Here is a 17,603-nt window from a genome sequence, read left to right as displayed (position 1 = left end):
TCCCTGGAGGCTGACCTTGTTCATAAACACTGGAGCCCATTTCTCTCATTTTTTTTATTACTTCTGTGAAGCGTTTTTATCTGCTACACCCAACAGAGCCCTAGTGGTCTAGTGGTTCCGGGCACTTTTTAGCCCTACTTCATAGAACTCGCCGGTATCGCCACCCGAGTCGACCACAACGAAGATGTCGAAAGACTTCACAACCAAAGTCGGTCAGGGGTTGGCCAAGGGTCTCGGTATCAAACAAGCCTACCGAGATCCCTTGGGCGCCCAAGCAGATCCGGTCACCAGAGGCGAATCTACCTTTTCCTACGGCACGATTGACACCTATTCCTATCTGGAGCAGGAACCGACGACTGCTGAATGGTTCAAGGAGATCACTCCTAGCTGGCACGATGTAGGCCGATACTTCTACAGACTATTTCCATTCCTGTCTTGGATCACGAGGTACAACACACAATGGCTCATAGGTGATTTGGTTGCTGGTAAGCCACTCATTCAAAAACGACGACTTGATCGGGGCCTAACGGGGACATTCAGGTATCACTGTGGGCGCTGTCGTCGTTCCTCAGGGGATGGCATACGCTAAGCTGGCTGAACTGCCTGTTCAATATGGTCTCTATTCGTCTTTCATGGGTGTCTTGCTATACTGGTTCTTCGCAACCTCCAAAGATATCACCATCGGTGTATGTTCCTCTGCATTGCATTTGAAATCATGGCGTGCCTAATGTTCTCTCATATAGCCCGTTGCCGTTATGTCTACCTTGGTTGGAACCATCGTCCTCGACGCCGAAGACAAGTACCCGAATATTCCGGGACATGTCGTCGCATCGTGTTTGGCTATCGTCAGCGGTGGCATCGTTTGTGCTCTAGGATTGCTTCGCCTCGGATTCATTGTGGATTTCATCCCATTGCCCGCCATTTCTGCTTTCATGACGGGTTCAGCTCTCAACATCGCCTCCGGTCAGGTCAAGAACTTGCTAGGCGAGTCGGCCTCGTTCTCCACCCGCGATGCAACGTACATGATTATCATAAACTCGCTCAAGCACCTGCCGTCCGCTGGTATCGACGCTGCTCTGGGAGTTACCTCTCTGGCCATGCTGTACATGATTCGCTCCGCTTGCAACTTCCTTGCTCGCAAATACCCCCAAAAGGCTAAGCTTTGGTTCTTCGCGTCGACTTTGCGTACGGTCTTTGTGATTCTGTTCTACACCATGATCAGTGCTGCCGTCAATCTGCACCGCAAGGATGACCCTATGTTCAACGTTATTGGCAATGTCCCAAGAGGTATTTTCTTGCCTGACTATAGTTGATATTTCTAGAACTGACGATGTTCTTTACGCCAACAGGTTTCAAAGACGCCGGTGTTCCTCGTGTCGATTCGGAAGTCATTTCGGTTTTCGCCAGCCAACTTCCTGCCTGCGTCATTGTCCTACTGATCGAACACATCGCTATTTCGAAGTCCTTCGGTCGTGTCAACAACTACACCATCGATCCATCCCAGGAACTCGTCGCTATTGGTGTCACGAACTTGCTCGGTCCTTTCCTGGGTGCTTACCCTGCCACTGGATCTTTCTCGCGCACTGCCATCAAGTCGAAGGCTGGTGTTCGGACTCCACTGGCCGGTGTCATCACCGCTATCGTTGTGCTGCTTGCTATCTACGCTCTGACAGCCGTCTTCTTCTACATTCCACAGGCTGCTCTTTCTGGTGTCATTATCCATGCCGTTGGAGATCTGATCACTCCTCCCAACACCGTCTACCAATTCTGGCGCGTCTCACCTATCGATGCGCTCATCTTCTTCATTGGTGTCATCGTCACCGTTTTCTCATCCATCGAGGACGGCATTTACTGCACCATCTGTGTCTCCGTGGCTGTGCTTCTGTTCCGTGTCGCTAAGGCTCGTGGCCAGTTCCTCGGCCGCGTCACCATTCACTCAGTCATCGGCGATCATCTTGTGCAAGGCGATGGCAAGTATGGCCCGGGTAACAACAGCAACTCTCCTGATCGTGATGAGGAGGGTTCTCGTCGCTCAATCTTCCTTCCCCTCAACCACGCTGATGGCTCCAACCCCGAGGTGGGTTTGGAACAGCCCTACCCTGGTATCTTCATCTACCGGTTCTCCGAGGGCTTCAACTACCCGAATGCGAATCATTACACCGACTACCTGGTCCAGACCATTTTCCGCGAGACACGACGCACGATTCCGTTCTCCTACGAGCAGCGCGGCGACCGTCCTTGGAACGACCCTGGCCCTCGCAAAAACTCTGCCCAAGAGGAGCAGCGCTCGCAACGGCCCCTGCTTCGTGCCGTCATTCTCGACTTCTCTTCCGTTAACAATGTCGATGTGACCTCCATCCAGAACTTGATCGACGTGCGCAACCAACTGGATCTCTACGCCTCCCCTCGCGCTGTGCAGTGGCATTTCGCTCACCTCAACAACCGGTGGACCAAACGGGCGCTGGCTGCCGCTGGCTTCGGCTTCCCGACCCCCAACTCCGACAATGGATTCCACCGCTGGAAGCCGATCTTCAGTGTGGCCGAGATCGAAGGCCGGTCGTCCGCCGCCGCTCATGCCGAAATGCTCAACAACCAGCACGCCCAGCACGCCGCGCAAAAGCGTGATGAGGAGGACGGTATCAAGCACGAAGGTCACACGACGATGCGGGAGACTCACGGTGTCGAGGAAGGCTCGGATATCAGCAGCGTTCCCGAGGACAAGTTGCAGCATGACCTGAACGACAGCAAGGCGTACCGCAATCGGCGCAAGGTGGCCGTGGTGCAGGGCATCAATCGGCCCTTCTTCCACATCGACTTAACTAGTGCCCTTGAGAGTGCTCTTGCCAACGCGCCACCTGAGGAACTCGACTGAAGCCTCTTATGGAGAGAAAGAAGGGAGAAGAAAAAAAAAAGAAGGACTCCCTGGATGGAGCTTTTCTTTCGACATGAACATACTTACACTGGATGATATATTGGCATTTTTGTCATTTGACTTGAAGATAGCGATTTGTTTGGACGTGCGGATTTATTGTGATAGTTCTTTCGGTTTCTTGGTCAAAGCTATACCCCCTGATGTCACTTGGATTGTATATAGATGGAACTAATTGAGGGTGGAGGAACATGATCTAATGCACATTTTTGACGAGATTCTTAGTTTTTCATGTCCAGAGTTGGGTTCGCGTGTAGCTATTGTGTGGCAGAAGCTAATATGGCTTCAGCCGTTCTTGATGGACTGAACATATGGTATCCAGCATACTTACTATGAAGGTCAACAATAGTAGTCTTCCCATTCTAAAAATATACATAGACCCTACGGAACCCCAGGGACGAAAAAGCTGGTGGTCCCTGGGATCAAATAAGCTTAATAACGACAGGCTAACTGGCTCCACCTTGACCCCGATCTGACCAACCCCCCCTCATATTCATTCACACAGCCATCCACTCCCACAACGCCGGCGTTGTGCTCAACCTGCCGTAAAAGCTGCGCGATCTCTCCGTGGCCTCGCGAGACCGCCATCCGCGCGGCCGTCCACATCTTATTCCCGGATCGCATCGCCACATCCGCCCCGGCATCCAACAGCAGCCGCACAACCTCCAAATGGCCGCCTTCCGCCGCGGCCGCCAGCGCCGTGTAGCCCTTGTACTGGCCGCCGGGGGCGTTTACCTCCGCGCCGGCGGCCAACAGCCGCCGCACCGTCGCGCGGTGTCCCGCCCACGCCGCGCCCTGGAGCGCCGTGACCCCCTGATACCGGACCGCGGGGGCGTTCACCTCGGCACTGTACGGATGCTGCAGTAACAGCTCTACGATGCCGTCGTGGCCCTCACTCGCCGCCGCCTGCAGCGCCGTGCGGCCGCGGTTGATTGCCGGGCGCGCGTTGACGTCCGCCCCCTGCGCCAGCAGCCACCGCACCACCGCGGCATGGCCCCCCTCCGCGGCGGCCTGCAGCGCCGTGCGCCCGTTGTACTTGTGCGGTGGCCGGTTGATCTCCGCGCCTGCCGCGACGACCAGATGACGCACGACGCCGAGGTGGCCCGCCCCCGCCGCCAGGACCAGCGCCGTCCGTCCGCCGTTGTTGCCGCCGGGGAGGTCGACGGCGGCGCCGGCGGATAACAGGGTCTCGACGATGGCTAGGTGGCCGTTAAGCGAGGCCGCTTGCAGCGCGGTGTGGCCGTAGTAGCCTCGTGGGGGTTCGTTGGGGTTTTGTGGTGGCTGCTGCTGCTGGGTTAGGAGGTGCTTCACGAGGGGTAGGTCGCCTTGCGCGGCGGCGAGTTGCAGTGGGGTCCAGATGTTCTCGTCGTCGTCGTCGGCGGCGGCGGCGGCGGCGGCTTCTGGTTTTAAGGGGGGAGGTTGGCTTTGGTGCATTTTCTTGGGAAGAGGTGGAAGTCTTGTTGCGGCGGCTTCGTGTTTACGCTGCGAGTATATGTGTTTTTGGTTTCACTTGGCAGAGTCCTGGGATGGGATGCTGACAGGCTTAGAGCTGACCAGGGCGTTTAGTTCATTGGCTCAATTGGTGTGGCCATGTGCTACGCTACGGTGATAATGCGGGGTTTGGGTGCACCATCTGTCGCCATACTGTCTAGTCTCCTCCGACGGAGGTCCGAAGGTAGTCAATGTCATGCAAGATAAGAGACAGAGCAGCGCACGGCGTGTTGTCAGCGATGTCAGTCATTGCCCTGGCTCGTTGTTCTCATAGGGATATAGGTATTGATTTCAGTTCTGTGGTGCAGTAGCAGAAATTCCGCGAGGGTCTTGGGCTGACTGCTGAGATAGAAGTCGTGTGGCCGTTTCATTCCTGTTACTGCTTGACCTTTCTCATTCTACTCGACCAGGAAATGAAAGCGAGATGTGTCAGGCGGTGGTCTGCATTGATGAATGAGACTGCTGTACATTACGCGCTTGACGATGTCGTGTGGTCTCAGCAGCTAGACACAGGCTGCAGTCTAGAAAAGTCATCGCGACTGTGAGTGAAGTCGAGCGGCTTAGGCTGTGGCTGAAACGAGGCTGACGCTCTGCGAGATATAACTTATTGGCTGTGCAGCCATCATGTCGAGGCCCAGGTACAAGACCCTGGGTGCAAGACAGTGGCTGCCTGGAGATTCAGGCGCAAAGCGGCTGAGATTAAGCCTTTCGCAACCCTTGCCGGTTCTGGAAATGCATGCGGGTGAATCAGATGCCGTCCGTGACACCTGCCCAATCGGGAGAATCCAGCACCAGCCCAGCTACCGAGCTCATCTTTCCAGCATCGCCACGAATCTTGGTGCAAGCTCGCAATACTGACTGTATGGAGTCATGTCGAGGTGGTTTGCTTCAAGGAGCTTCGTGTCAGCAAGGCAAGACACAGGCTGCCTATATAAGTGCTGCTTCCTACTTTGATACTTGCAATTTGACATACAGAAACTAGGGTTTCATTCTTCCAGTACCCCAACGAGGACCTATTGTATGAAATGATCATCACAGCCATCAGATATTTCCGTCAGAAACGGCATGGCTCGACTTCCCGTCCGGCAAAGCAGCCATGTCTGCATCGCTCACAAGGACACCATCACGAGTTAGCTACTACTGGCAATGAAGACCTTGAGTCCTCGGCGCATAAGTCGACCGCCGACTCAGCTGAAGTGCTCACTCCTACAGACCACCATGAGAATTGCAGTATCTGCCATGAGCAGAAGCGCCAGCGGCGCATGTATCGACTGAGACTCATCGCCGGTCTCTCTCTGCCTTTCATCTTGTCCACCCTGGACTTGACTATTGTGGCCACTGCAACCACCGTCATCGCATCGCACTTTGGTAAGTGTTCCTTCTCATTAAGGTCTGGGACATTGGTAGTCAGGTTCTAATCCTGAACGATAGGTCAATTCGATGAGTTGAACTGGATCGTCACGGCCTTCAGCCTGACATCGACGACCTTTATCCCGATTTTCGGTCAGTTAGCCGACGTCTTTGGGCGGCATTGGGTGCTGCAGACAGCGATATTTCTTATGCTCGTCGGGAGCGTGCTGTGTGCGGCGGCGCAGACGTGGGGGATGCTGCTGCTCGGCAGGGCGTTGCAGGGCACCGGATCCGCCGGGTTGGGGAATTTGATCATGATCATCTTGGCGGATAAGGTCTCGTTGAAGGAGAACGCAAGGAACAAGTCGCTGTTCACGCTTGTTGGAGGTGTGGGCTATGCGGTGGGGCCCATTGTTGGAGGGTATGTTCTCTCTCCCTCTCTGTGCTCTTCTGGGCGCGGTTCGCTAACCACTGAGGGTCAGGTATCTAACTCAAGTGAGTCTCATGGATCCACACTGATGTGAAACAGCTGCTGACAGTGCGAAGACGAACTGGAGATACTGTTTTGTGGTTCCCATCCCGGTAAGTTGAGCAAGATTTTTTTGATTTGGGAAGTGCAGCTGTGCTAACTAGATAGTAAGATTGCTGCACTGAGCCATATTCTGGTCTATGTGTTGCTACGACATGATCTGGTCGAAGGGTCCATGTTCAAAAAGGGCTCTAGATGGTCATCTGTGCTCCCGGCTCTTGCGACGGTGGATCTCGGAGGATCGATTCTCTTTATCTTTGGGGTGGGCCTCATCATCTTGGCGACCACCTGGGGAGGTGCGGCATACTCGTGGTCGTCACACCAGGTTCTGGCGCCGTTGATCGTGGGCTCAATATGTTTTGTGGCATTTGTTCTATACGAGTATTTGCTCGAGCCAGGCAGATTGTGTGCCAGAATATTCCCCAGGCATGTTGCAGTCCTGCCATACAGTCTTTTTGAACGAAGAGACACGATCTGGCTGGCGATACTGAACTTTGCGACGGGAGCAGGTAAGGCTGACATATTTCACTCGTAACTGCGTGGTAGTCGCTGACACTTTATCAGCGTCTTACTCCATCTTCTATTTCATCAGCATCTACTACATCCTCGTGGCAGGATACTCCACGTCGAAGTCTGGACTCGAGCTTCTATACTACATTCCCGGTCTAGGAGGTACAGCGTCTCTCCTCCGCCCCATAACGCTGATCGATGCACTAACAGTATGACTCAGGAGGCGTCTACTCTGCCGTATACATGTGCAACATTTTCCCCCGACAGACCTTCTTCCCTCTCACCTTGGGTGCAGTCCTCAGCACCCTCGGGCTGGCGGTGATCTCTTACGCCATCAGCGCCGAGAACACCAGTCTTCTCAGCGGCATGATGGTCGTCACCGGCGCGGGCATCGGGTTACGGCTGGTCCCCTCCTCGCTGCACACCGTGGGCGTCTGGCCCGAGAGGATCGCTCCCGCCATGTCCCTGATGCAGGTCTCGTTGCCGTTCGGCGGCACCATCGGCCTGACCATCATGACCAGCGTGTTCAACAACAAGTTCGGTGACTCCGCGGCCGTCCAGGGACTTGGGGATGGCGGCACACCGCTGAACGTCCACGACCAGAGTTCCCTGTCCATGCTGGATGGGCTGTCGGCTGCTGCACAAGAGGCGATCCGGGCGGCAAGGAAGGACGCGATCATGTGGGCATTCATCGCGATTCTCCCGATCATGGGAGTGAGCTTGCTGACGGGGCTGATCATGGGGAATGTATGGGTCAACGTCGTAGAAGATGGGGGCGAAGCGCGAAGCGAGGTGATCCACGTGCCCTATCTCTGGGCCGTAGCCAAGGTGAGTCCATCCCCCCGTTGTGCTTATGGGAAGCGCAATTACTCATACTCAACGCAGGGCAATCTGAAGTCTTACAAACAGACCAGCAAGCCTAGATGACACCCAGCCGAGCAACTTACATAGGCACATACAATCATTATAGAACAACCGAACTATAAACATTCATTAGATAACTTCCCCCATTTTTCAATTCAACCCAACCGATATCCCCTCCACACCCAATCAGCGTGGCTAGCTGCTCACACCCCGGGCCTCCGCACCCCTGAACAAAGCCCCATTCCCCAACCCCGTAAACAAGAAATCATCGCAAAACCCCCCCAACACCCGCCCACCCCAACACAAACCCCGACAACGCCTCCCCCAGCACCCCACCCCCAAACCAAACATCCCGCCACGCCGCCCGCCGCACCATCTTCTTCGCCGACTTGTCAGCGGTACTGCTGCTGGTGGTGGAGGAAGAGACACCCCGCACAATCCCCCGCTCATCCAGCCCCAAGACCTCCCCCTGCGCGCCCGCAAAATACATCCCGGCGCCCCAGCCCCGGGACCGATACAGCACCAGCGCGTGGAACAGCGCGGACACGACCACCGTGCCGAGGAAGTAGAAGGCGAAGCCCGTCGCCGACTGCAGCGAGAGGATCCCGGCGGTCAGGCCTAGCAGGAAGGCGGTCACGCTGTGGAGGGAGGTGAGGACCTATTTTTTCCAGAGGTGGGTTAGCATGCATGGTACGGTACGGGGTGGAGGTGGAGGTGGAGGTAAGGGAAAGGAAAAGGAAAGGAAAGGGCTGGCTTACCCGGTTGTTGTGGGCGAGGGACTCCGGGACGAGGGGGTTGATTAGGAGGGAGAGTTCTTGTTTTGTGGGTGGCATTTTGAGTGTATATTCCGCCCCGTTTGTGGGAAGGTAGAGGGGTTTTTTTGTAAAAGGTTGATGGGGTGTGGGATTGAGGTCGTGGGTGATGGTGGTGATGGTGATGATGCTAGCGAGTTGGGGATTCTGCCGCTTCTCTCCGCTTAGCTATCAGCTAAGCTACCGAGTCAGTGCTAGCTATCAATAGCCATTCCGCCGATAAAAGCTACATTCTACAAAGTAACAGATTACTTCCAAGTACCAATACTATACAGTATCATTCATCCTTGTCTTTTAAAGGAGTATCTACAGACCAAATCCAGTCAATTCCCTTTGTCCAATTATCACATTAACATCCTATCCGTCATAACATCGACACCCTTGAGACACAGCCCCAAGCATGTCTGCATCAACATGGAAAATACAGCAAGAAAAAAAAAACCAATCAACTGGGAAACAGCTTCTCATGTTCCATTACTAGACAACTTCCTCCCAAAGATTCATGCCGATATGAGATCGCTCATAGGTTCATTTCGGATCCTGCCACTTATGCCCAAAGCCAATCGAGGTCAATTAATGCAATAGAGAGAATGTAAGCAGAAAACGTCGTTCAGTTCAAGAAGGAATGAATGAGTGGAATGGTTGGGATAGTCGCATGCAATCCCTGCGTTTCGTTCAAGCGATGTTGTCGAGCTTGCCGTCGGCCTTGGCTTCGCGCACTTGCTCAAACACCTGTTTCAGATGGTCAGCTTTCTGCCTGTTGTCTGCTGCTATTGTATCTCCAAGTAGAACTCACCTTTAACATCTTGTTGCGAGCACCAAGAGCATTCACGCCACGCTCCTCCAGAGCCTTGTCGTTCAGCTCAACCAGCTCCGTCCACTTGAGGTCCTTCAGGTTCTCAGTGTACTTGTGCAACCGGAGCGATCTCAGCCAGCTGGGAATATCCTTCAGCAGAGCCGGGTCCGTGGGATCCTCTGGCGGCTTCGAGCTGCCCCGACGTCCGCGCGGCGACCGACCACGAGCCACCTCCGAGTGGTCCGAGAGGTAGCCTTCGTGGCCGCCCAACCCAAACTGTCCCATGCCTAGCGCGCTCAGCCCATTACCCATGAGCGGGTTGTTGGGATCGTACGCAGCGAGAAAACCGTTGTTCTGAGGGGAAGTGAAGTTCATGTGTCCCAGGCCACCGCCCTGCATGGCGATTCCAGGCGACGTCGGACGAGAACGGTGACCAGCCATGGCGGCGTGCTGTTGCGCCTGCAGAGCGGCCAGCTGCTGAGCATTCAACAACTGATTGGCCATGAGCTGGTTGGGAGTGGGAAGTCCTGGGCTGGCCAGAGGCGGGGGACCCAGGTGGCTGACCGAGCTCTTGCCCTGGCCATCGTTCGAGCGGGCACGGCGGTACTTGCGAGCATCGTCGAGTGCGATCCGATTGTTCACGGTCGACAAAGCAGCCAATTTCATCGCTGTAGCGTTAGCCACCATATCGGCCTGCGAGTTCTGCGGAGGGTGCTGCGCCTGCTGCCCAAATGTAGCCGTCATCGGGGTGTTGGTCATGGAAGCCCAGCTGGCATTTCCAACATTGTAAGGAGAGAGCAGAGGAGCATCGATTTCCGGAGCGGGGATGGTGGCGGTCTGGGTGGGCAAGGGTGAACGCAGGCTGGAGGGGTTCTGGCTGAATTGACCCATCGGCTGCTGGCCCGAGGAGGACTTGGGTCGAGCAATGGGAGGCTGAGGTTCCGAGCCGCGCTGCACCCAGGGAGAGACGGGGGGCTGGCCCAGGTTGTCGGTGGTGTTGTCCGGGGCTGAGATGGTCGGCGCAACGAAGGAAGTGCGGTCCCCGAAGACAGCGCTGTTCCGGTTGGAGGGAGGTGCATTGCCTGTCTGCTGAGTAAACTCAGCCTTCTTCTTGGCAATGGCGGCCGCCGCGTCAGGGAACATGGCGTTGATGGTCGAGGAGTCGAGTCCGGAGTTGCGCTTAGCGCCCGGGGAGGGGGGCGGACGGCCCAGAGAGTTTCGAGAGCTGTCCACGTTCAACTTGGCCATGGCATCGTTGAGTCGATTAGACATAGCGTCTGTCGCGAACGTCATAGATAAGCCATTGTACCCATACTGTGCGGAAATAGACATACCTTTTTCTCCGAAGTTGGCCGGGGACAACAAGCCCGACATGGGGTGGCTCTTAGCCATCTGCTGCAGAACCTGGATGAAGAAACGAATCTGCACCTGGGTGGTTTGCTGCAGAAGAGCATAGAGCGCAGCGGTCCTTTCCGCCTCACTGAGCACGCGGAACCATTGTTCGATGGCACTAAGCTCGTCCTTGAAGTCCTGATCCAAGGTAGCGGCGGCCATTTCCTCCAGGGTGGTCTCGTACTGGTCAATGTCCGCCAGCCATTGCTGAGCCGCGCGGTCCAACGGATCCTCGGTGTTATTCGAGTTTTGCGACTGCTGGTTGAAGAAAACCTCGGATGAAGGACGGATGCTGCGGGAGGACAGCGGAGACGGGAATCCCGACATGTCGGCCGATGCTCGCAACTGATGTGACCCTAGGTTTCGAGAAGAGGAAGGCGGACGAAGGCTAGACTTGGAAGCTTCCGGAGTGCTGTTGCGGTTGCCGATGATGTGGCTGGCCATAAGTGAGCAATGAGTGGTGGTTGTCTCGATAATAAGGAAGGTCGCGGTCGGAGAGGAGATGCTGGGATCTCCCTGGATTTTTTCCTCGCGGGGTTCGGATGAATAATAGATACAGAAAGAATAATATTACTGCAAAACACCTGCAGCACCTGCTGAGTTTGCGTAAAACCGACGAATGTTTCGAACTTTTTATCGAGTCCTTTTTTTTTTTTTGTTTTTGGCTCCTTTGCCCCAAGCAATTTCACCCTGTGCCGGTACTTTGAGAGCAGACAAGGAGGTAGCGAAATGACCGATCTCACTAAGGATGGAGACCCTTGGTGGAAGCGTGATAAGGCCAACGGCGTAAATGTTCTGGACAGAGAGACGATTTGGGGATGCACAGACCAGTCCAGTGGCTGCACTACCCGATTCAGATTCTTAGGGGAAGAAAAAATCAATCGAATCGTAAGAGCATCAACAAGGGAGTCGGAGTGTGAATAAAGGGGGGTCGAGGGGGGGGGGAGATAGAGTCGACCGGTGGGGGGGTGGGAGGATGGAGAGAGGGGAGAAATTGATCGGAAGGTGAAAACAAGAGAGTGAGGGTGAGAGAGAGATAGAGTGAAAGTGAGAGAGAGGCTCAGTCAGACAGAGAAGAGAAACAAGGCCAGAGAAGCAAAGCGTCGGTTGGACAAAGCGGCGAGAGTTTCCGGATCTTGATTAGTTTTTTTTTTCACTTGTGGGTTTTCCGTCGACTGCAACTCCTTCGTTCAACTTCTTTTTTCCCCTTCTCTTTTTCTTTCTGGAATAGTACTCTTTTTTTTTCTCTTCAAACGAAAGTATGTCAGGAGTCTTTTTAATTGTGTAATTGCAATAGTGTGTCAAACACAACAGGCAAGTAACAGATCCTGAAACATCAAAAGGGAAGGGAAAAAAAGAAGGGAAAAGGAAAGTAGATATAAAAAGAAACAGATAGTAGTGGGGGGAGGCGTCGAGTTAGAAGAGGAGAGAGATAGTAGGAAGAAGAGGGTAAATATGTAGAAGAGGGCAGCAGCAGCAGCAGCTCTATGGAAGGAGGGTCTGAAAGTACAGTACTGACAGTAAATACAAGCAAGCGGGCAAAAAAAAAAAAGTCACTGGACTGAGTTGACCATCCATCCATCCATCCATCCATCCATCCTCACTTCCCTCCCCCTTCTCGGCTTTACTCTCTCTACTTAACCAACCAGCATCACTTTTGATCCAGAAGCATAGTACTATTCTTGCTACTATATCAACCTATATCGTATCCGAGTCCCTGCGAACAAGCTAACTGCCCTGAAACCTGAAACCTCCCGCCAGTATCCGTGCCTCCTGTCTTCCTGAAACTAAACCGACTGGTCTGGCCGCTTAGTGCCATGTCCTCCTGCTAAGTTGTTATTCTTATTATTGCCTGTAGGGTCGGTTGCCTTTCTTCCCTTCATTGTTATCGTTCTTATTCTTACCTTATCACTATCCTTATGATTATCGGAACCATAATAAACAAAAAAGAAATCATTCCTTTTTCTTTGATCCTGGCATCCTTGCAATTCCTCGAACCTTTCTAAACATGGATTAGGCACGCCCTTTGCAACGCTATCTGACCATCCACAATCCATATACCCCCTCTCTCCTCCCCAAATCCCTTCCAATTTCAAAGTGCTTGTCTTCTTTGACCGGCTTTTTTGTTCCCCCTCCCCAAGCGCGCCGCATCTCCATGTCACCCACCCAATAATGGTTCACCCTTGGTTCCATAGTCTGAACTCCGCTACATGATCTCTGAGACCACGCCACTGCGACCGCTTCTAGTCTAGACTATTATTATCGTGTCGCGGGGGTGCAGCCAGCTGACGATCCCTGTCCGGCCGCAGAACCACTTCAGAGGATCCAGACCGTCAATCCTGCATGACTTGTTGTCCCCGCAAGGCTCAAAGCCACACATTGAGAGCACTCTGCACAAACCTTATCAAGCAGAAAATCAGCCGTCCAATACCATGGATTATCCCGACCCTACCTACCCGGAGCACGGGAATTCTCCCGAAGAGTACGCCTATCCGGCTGTCAATCAGACAATGCACTACCCATGGCAGGGCGACCAGCCCCCAGCCCAGGCTGAGTCCTCTATCGACCACTTACTGGATCCTCGTCTATACAGAGGCTTGTTTACCGCCGGTGCCACACAACCAGTAGACGATCAAATCGACAACGAGGACGTAGGAAATGATCCCGAAGTGGATGCCTCTGAGGACTCTCTTTACTCCTTATCCTCAGAGGAAGAGACGTAAGCAATACTGGATCCCTCTCTGAAGCCGATACTGACAGACAGCAGTGATGAGGAAGAATATGAAGCCCCACCAGAAGAAGGAGATGACAACGATTCGCTCTCGCACCGTCGTCGCCGCAAAGGAGGCCCCTTCAGTGGCCGCTATGGTGCCCGAGGCATGAAAGGAGTCAAACGAGGCCCTCGCAAGCCATTGGAACCGAGCCCGGAATTCAAGATTCTGCACTCCGAGGCCACCTCGGCCTTCATTGATGGTGACTATGACCGCGCCATTGTCAAGGTGAAGCAAGCCATTCAGATCAACCCGGAAATGTTTGCCGCGCATTCGCTTCTTTCCGAAATCTTCTTGGCTCAAGGGGAGCCCGACAAAGCTCTGACGGCGTTGTTCAACGGTGCACACACGCGACCGAAGGATCCGGGTGTATGGATCAAAGTAGCCAGAATGATCCTGGAGCGCAGCGGGGAGGATCGCACAAGCGCCCTCAATGACGTTGTCTATTGCTATAGTCGAGTGCTCGATATCCAGCCACAGAATTACAATATCAGATTTCAGCGAGCTGCCATCTACAGGGAGCTCAACCACAACGGAAAAGCTACGACCGAATACGAACGTATTTTGCGAGAGCGGCCAAACGACGCGAGAGCACTACGACACCTCGCAGAGACGTTGATTGACACCCAGGAGGTCCATAAGGCGGTGGAAATATGGTCGAGAAGTGTTGACTATATCCTGACTTACGAGCCACAGGATGTGCCCGATTTCTCCTGGTCGGACGTGAACATTTATGCTGAATTACACAGCATTGTAGGCCGTCCATTCGATGGACTGAAGGCCACCAAGACCCTCTCCAGATGGCTGCTGGGCCGGAATCATGACACGATGTGGAAAGATTTCCACGATGACGACCGTGAATGGGATGCGGATGATTCTCCTCGACGAATTAAGACGGATGGATATATCCCGCGACGATGGCATCGCGATTCGTATGGATTGGGGTTACCGCTGGAACTCCGGATAAAGCTCGGTCTTTTCCGACTCAAAATGGGATATGACCACAAAGATGAGGCGTTACAACACTTCGAATGGCTGGACCCAGAAGACACCTCGGAGGACGCTCGACTATACGACTATGGTGATTTGTTCCGCGAGGTTGCCGATGCTCTCAAGGAAGTTGGGTTGCTCCAAGAAGCGCTGAGATTCTACACACCACTGCAACAGACGAATGAGTATGCAGATGCCAGCTTCTTCATGGCGGTCGGTGATTGCTACCGGCTACTGGGCAAACTTGAAGATGCAGAAAACTGCTATCTCACAGTGGCAGAATATGATGCACAACACATCGACTCAAGAGTCCAGCTTGCACGACTGTATGAAGAGATTGGAATGAACGAACAGGCTTTAAAATTTGTCAACGAAGCAGTTCTTCTCGGGAGACAGGAAACTCGGAGCAATAGACGACGGAAAGACACAAGACTGGAGCAGCTAGCGATGGAGTTTCGCCTAGCGGAGTCGGGTGCTGCCCCAGTCGTGCCAGAGTCTCCCTCTCCTGAAATGCCACCGGCCGCCGTTCTCACCACTCCGGCCGCACCAGTTGTGAGCCGAAAGCAGGCCGAGCCCGATGAAGGGCAGAGAAGAAGTAACGTGCACTTCCTCTACGGCAAGCTGCTCCAGTTGCATGAAGCAGTGAAAGGTGGGAATGGCGAAGCCATGGAAGATTGGCTAGACATTGCCGATGCGCTCTTGCGCGAGTTTCGCTCCAATCGAATCTTCTATCCGCTTCAACGCCACATGACCTTCTTGGGGTATTCGCGAGAGGCACAGAGGAAGAAGGGCAAGGGCCGGACCCTCATCGAGGAAATGGAAGAGATGGCAGGTCGTCTTCATGAATTGCTAGGTACGAACCCGCCCCACCTAATTTCCGTGCTGTCAAACTGACATGTCCCTAGGAAACATCACGGAAGAGCCACTGCAGGGTACTATCCCCACTGATTACCATGGAATCAGCTTTGAGGAGTGGCTTGATCTGTTTCTTCAGTATGCCCTCTATGTGGCGGCACAAGGTGAGTCTGATGAAGCTTATGATACGCTTGCAGCCGCTGCAGATGCGAGCGTTTGGTACCATTCGAAGCCCTGTACCCGCATGATCCATGTCTGTTGGTTTAGTGAGTATGTCCGTGACCCATTCTCGACTCAACACTAACCAAGCCTTTAGCCTGCGCTCTTCGCATGCAGGATGAAGAAACCCTCACAAACGAGGCGCGTTGGTTCATCAAAGAATACCAGTTCGTGACAGACACCTATCGCCTGTTTGCCATGCTAAGCCGTCTCATCGGCGACCCCCAGCGGTCCCTCTTCCATTCCTCTCCAAATATGAAATTCATGCTGCGTCAAATCAAGGCGATGGACTTCACCCTACCCGAGAACATCGCGGGAGCCCGACCGAACAGGCCGCGAGAGTCGATCTACCAGGAGCGCGCCTCCTTGTCGACCCGCGACGAGGTCACGGGCGAGGCCATCAACGCCGAGGAAATGGATATTGCTTTGATAGTATTGTACGGGCATATCTTGTACTCGGGCAACAGTTTCTATCCGGCTCTGAACTATTTCTTCCGCGCCTACGCGCTGGATGACCAGAATCCCGTGGTCCTGCTGTCAATCGCCCTCTGCTACATCCACCAGTCCTTGAAACGGCAATCCGAGAACCGGCACTACCTCATCATGCAGGGACTATCGTTTATGCAGGAGTACCGACGGGTCCGCGAACGTCCGGGAACATTCTTATCCGAACGCCAGGAGATGGAATTCAATTTTGCCCGCGTCTGGCACACGCTGGGGCTCGCGCATCTGGCAGCCGAAGGGTACCAGCGCGTGCTCGATATAGGCACGCAGATCCAAGCGCAGTCTAAACCTGCTTCGCGACAGACCACGGGGTTGATAGACGGCAGCGATGTTGTCATGGCCGATGCTAGCGCGGGAGTCGATGAATCTGCGCCATTTGTGGAGGACTTTTCGCGGGAAGCCGCGGTGGCATTGCAGAGCATTTACGCTCTTGGCGGCGATATCCGATCTGCGCAGCAAGTCACTGCCCAATGGTTGGTCATTTAGGATGACGGGTCGGAAAGAGGGGCTCCATGCATCTTGTCTGCGGAAATCCATGAAGTCATATCTAATATAAACCACAACTTAGAGCACGTAAGGCTTTCTGATTTGATGGAAGGGAGGACCCTACGCTCTGCTTGGCCTGCACCTCTGGGCGATCTTATAGATGATTTTCTATCTCCCCACCCGACAACTGTCAAACAGGGTAGTCGAGGATAAGGTTCTGATTATCTCAATCGGATAACGTCGCCCGTCTTGAATCTCGGTCGAGTTGCCCAGAGCTACACTACGCCATCACGTTGTTGAGGCCATGATTCTCCGTAGAAGATAGATGTCATATCAATGTCCATCCGTAGAAGATAGATGTCATATCAATGTCTCGAGAGGAAACCGCTTGACTGGGATCGAGTCAATATGAAGCAGGCTGCAAAGTTCAAGCCGCATAGCGAGGCCATCTGCTACAGCACCTGTACATAGTATACCCCATCCATCTCCAAGTTATGCAAATGACTAACTACACTTGGGCAACTTCCAGTCCACCCAAAAAAAAAAACAACTATATTGCCAACCCAATCCGCATTCAACAACGTAAATCAGAAGATATCAAATAACTTGACACACATCCTCCGTAGCCAACCGCCCTTACAAGCCAGAACCCGATAATGGGGAAAGTTCAGAAATCCATCTAATCCAGGCTAGGATGAGGATATCGCCACCCCCGAGAGGGAGGGGGGAGGGCTCGGTATAACTTCCCCCTCCCTCTCCCCCAAACCCCCTCCGGATGGAGTTTCGATCGGCCTCGTCAGACGTCATTGATCCTTTCCTTGCCCAGTAACCGTAAATTTACTTTTACTTTATCCAAACAAGGCGTTATTCTGCATGGTGGGCAGGGATATGATGGCAAACTTCAAATATCACGAATTTTTATATCTACTGTAGCTATTATATGTAAATCTACCCCGCAATATTGCCCCCCCCCCCCCTCCCCCGTTTCCCCCAAGGCACGGACGAGGGAGGATCTGCGGGTGGGCACGGTTGTCTGCAATTGGGTTACACCCCATAAGTTGTCGGATGTGTATACGTATACTTTGGCTACGGATTCGATGCGGGC

General features: G+C 53.7%; 7 protein-coding genes across 7 annotated transcripts; 4 read left to right on the top strand and 3 right to left on the bottom strand.

The window, feature by feature from the left end:
* The first annotated feature begins 48 nt into the window (after positions 1-48).
* BO72DRAFT_293061 (SLC26/SulP family anion transporter) lies at positions 49-3,117 on the top strand. Its single transcript, XM_040940371.1, has 4 exons — positions 49-485; positions 541-686; positions 744-1,287; positions 1,350-3,117. Exons 1-4 carry the CDS (start codon positions 185-187, stop codon positions 2,870-2,872), a joined length of 2,514 nt encoding a protein of 837 aa, XP_040796079.1. The 5' UTR covers positions 49-184; the 3' UTR covers positions 2,873-3,117.
* A 97-nt stretch (positions 3,118-3,214) lies between these two features.
* On the bottom strand, positions 3,215-4,704 carry BO72DRAFT_521824 (ankyrin repeat domain-containing protein; the record flags this gene model as incomplete). The annotated part of the gene is made up of 2 exons (XM_040949756.1): positions 3,470-4,704; positions 3,215-3,232 (listed from the first exon to the last, which is right to left on the bottom strand). Exons 1-2 carry the CDS (start codon positions 4,361-4,363, stop codon positions 3,215-3,217), a joined length of 912 nt encoding a protein of 303 aa, XP_040796078.1. The 5' UTR covers positions 4,364-4,704.
* BO72DRAFT_293047 (uncharacterized protein) lies at positions 4,488-5,306 on the top strand. The gene is made up of 3 exons (XM_040940370.1): positions 4,488-4,702; positions 4,772-4,961; positions 5,040-5,306. Exons 1-3 carry the CDS (start codon positions 4,612-4,614, stop codon positions 5,164-5,166), a joined length of 408 nt encoding a protein of 135 aa, XP_040796077.1. The 5' UTR covers positions 4,488-4,611; the 3' UTR covers positions 5,167-5,306.
* A 139-nt stretch (positions 5,307-5,445) lies between these two features.
* Positions 5,446-7,736, top strand: mfs56 (putative MFS multidrug transporter; the record flags this gene model as incomplete). The annotated part of the gene is made up of 8 exons (XM_040948972.1): positions 5,446-5,788; positions 5,852-6,191; positions 6,253-6,265; positions 6,317-6,352; positions 6,412-6,808; positions 6,864-6,971; positions 7,030-7,637; positions 7,695-7,736. The coding sequence occupies 8 exons, from the start codon at positions 5,446-5,448 to the stop codon at positions 7,734-7,736; spliced, it is 1,887 nt and encodes a 628-aa protein (XP_040796076.1).
* A 202-nt stretch (positions 7,737-7,938) lies between these two features.
* On the bottom strand, positions 7,939-8,561 carry BO72DRAFT_532201 (EMC6 family protein; the record flags this gene model as incomplete). The annotated part of the gene is made up of 2 exons (XM_040950424.1): positions 8,432-8,561; positions 7,939-8,331 (listed from the first exon to the last, which is right to left on the bottom strand). Exons 1-2 carry the CDS (start codon positions 8,504-8,506, stop codon positions 7,939-7,941), a joined length of 468 nt encoding a protein of 155 aa, XP_040796075.1. The 5' UTR covers positions 8,507-8,561.
* A 352-nt stretch (positions 8,562-8,913) lies between these two features.
* On the bottom strand, positions 8,914-11,330 carry BO72DRAFT_440562 (RNA-binding protein VTS1). The gene is made up of 3 exons (XM_040943454.1): positions 10,616-11,330; positions 9,282-10,558; positions 8,914-9,217 (listed from the first exon to the last, which is right to left on the bottom strand). Exons 1-3 carry the CDS (start codon positions 11,115-11,117, stop codon positions 9,161-9,163), a joined length of 1,836 nt encoding a protein of 611 aa, XP_040796074.1. The 5' UTR covers positions 11,118-11,330; the 3' UTR covers positions 8,914-9,160.
* Positions 11,331-13,105: 1,775 nt separating this feature from the next.
* Positions 13,106-16,498, top strand: BO72DRAFT_501343 (RNA polymerase III transcription factor TFIIIC subunit Tfc4; the record flags this gene model as incomplete). Its single annotated transcript, XM_040948971.1, has 4 exons — positions 13,106-13,392; positions 13,441-15,287; positions 15,340-15,555; positions 15,606-16,498. 4 exons carry the CDS (start codon positions 13,106-13,108, stop codon positions 16,496-16,498), a joined length of 3,243 nt encoding a protein of 1,080 aa, XP_040796073.1.
* Between the last annotated feature and the right edge of the window lie 1,105 nt (positions 16,499-17,603).

The sequence above is a fragment of the Aspergillus fijiensis genome (assembly GCF_003184825.1).
Source record: "Aspergillus fijiensis CBS 313.89 unplaced genomic scaffold BO72scaffold_83, whole genome shotgun sequence".
Lineage (NCBI taxonomy): Eukaryota > Fungi > Ascomycota > Eurotiomycetes > Eurotiales > Aspergillaceae > Aspergillus > Aspergillus fijiensis.
This window is presented reverse-complemented; position numbering and strand designations above follow the sequence as displayed.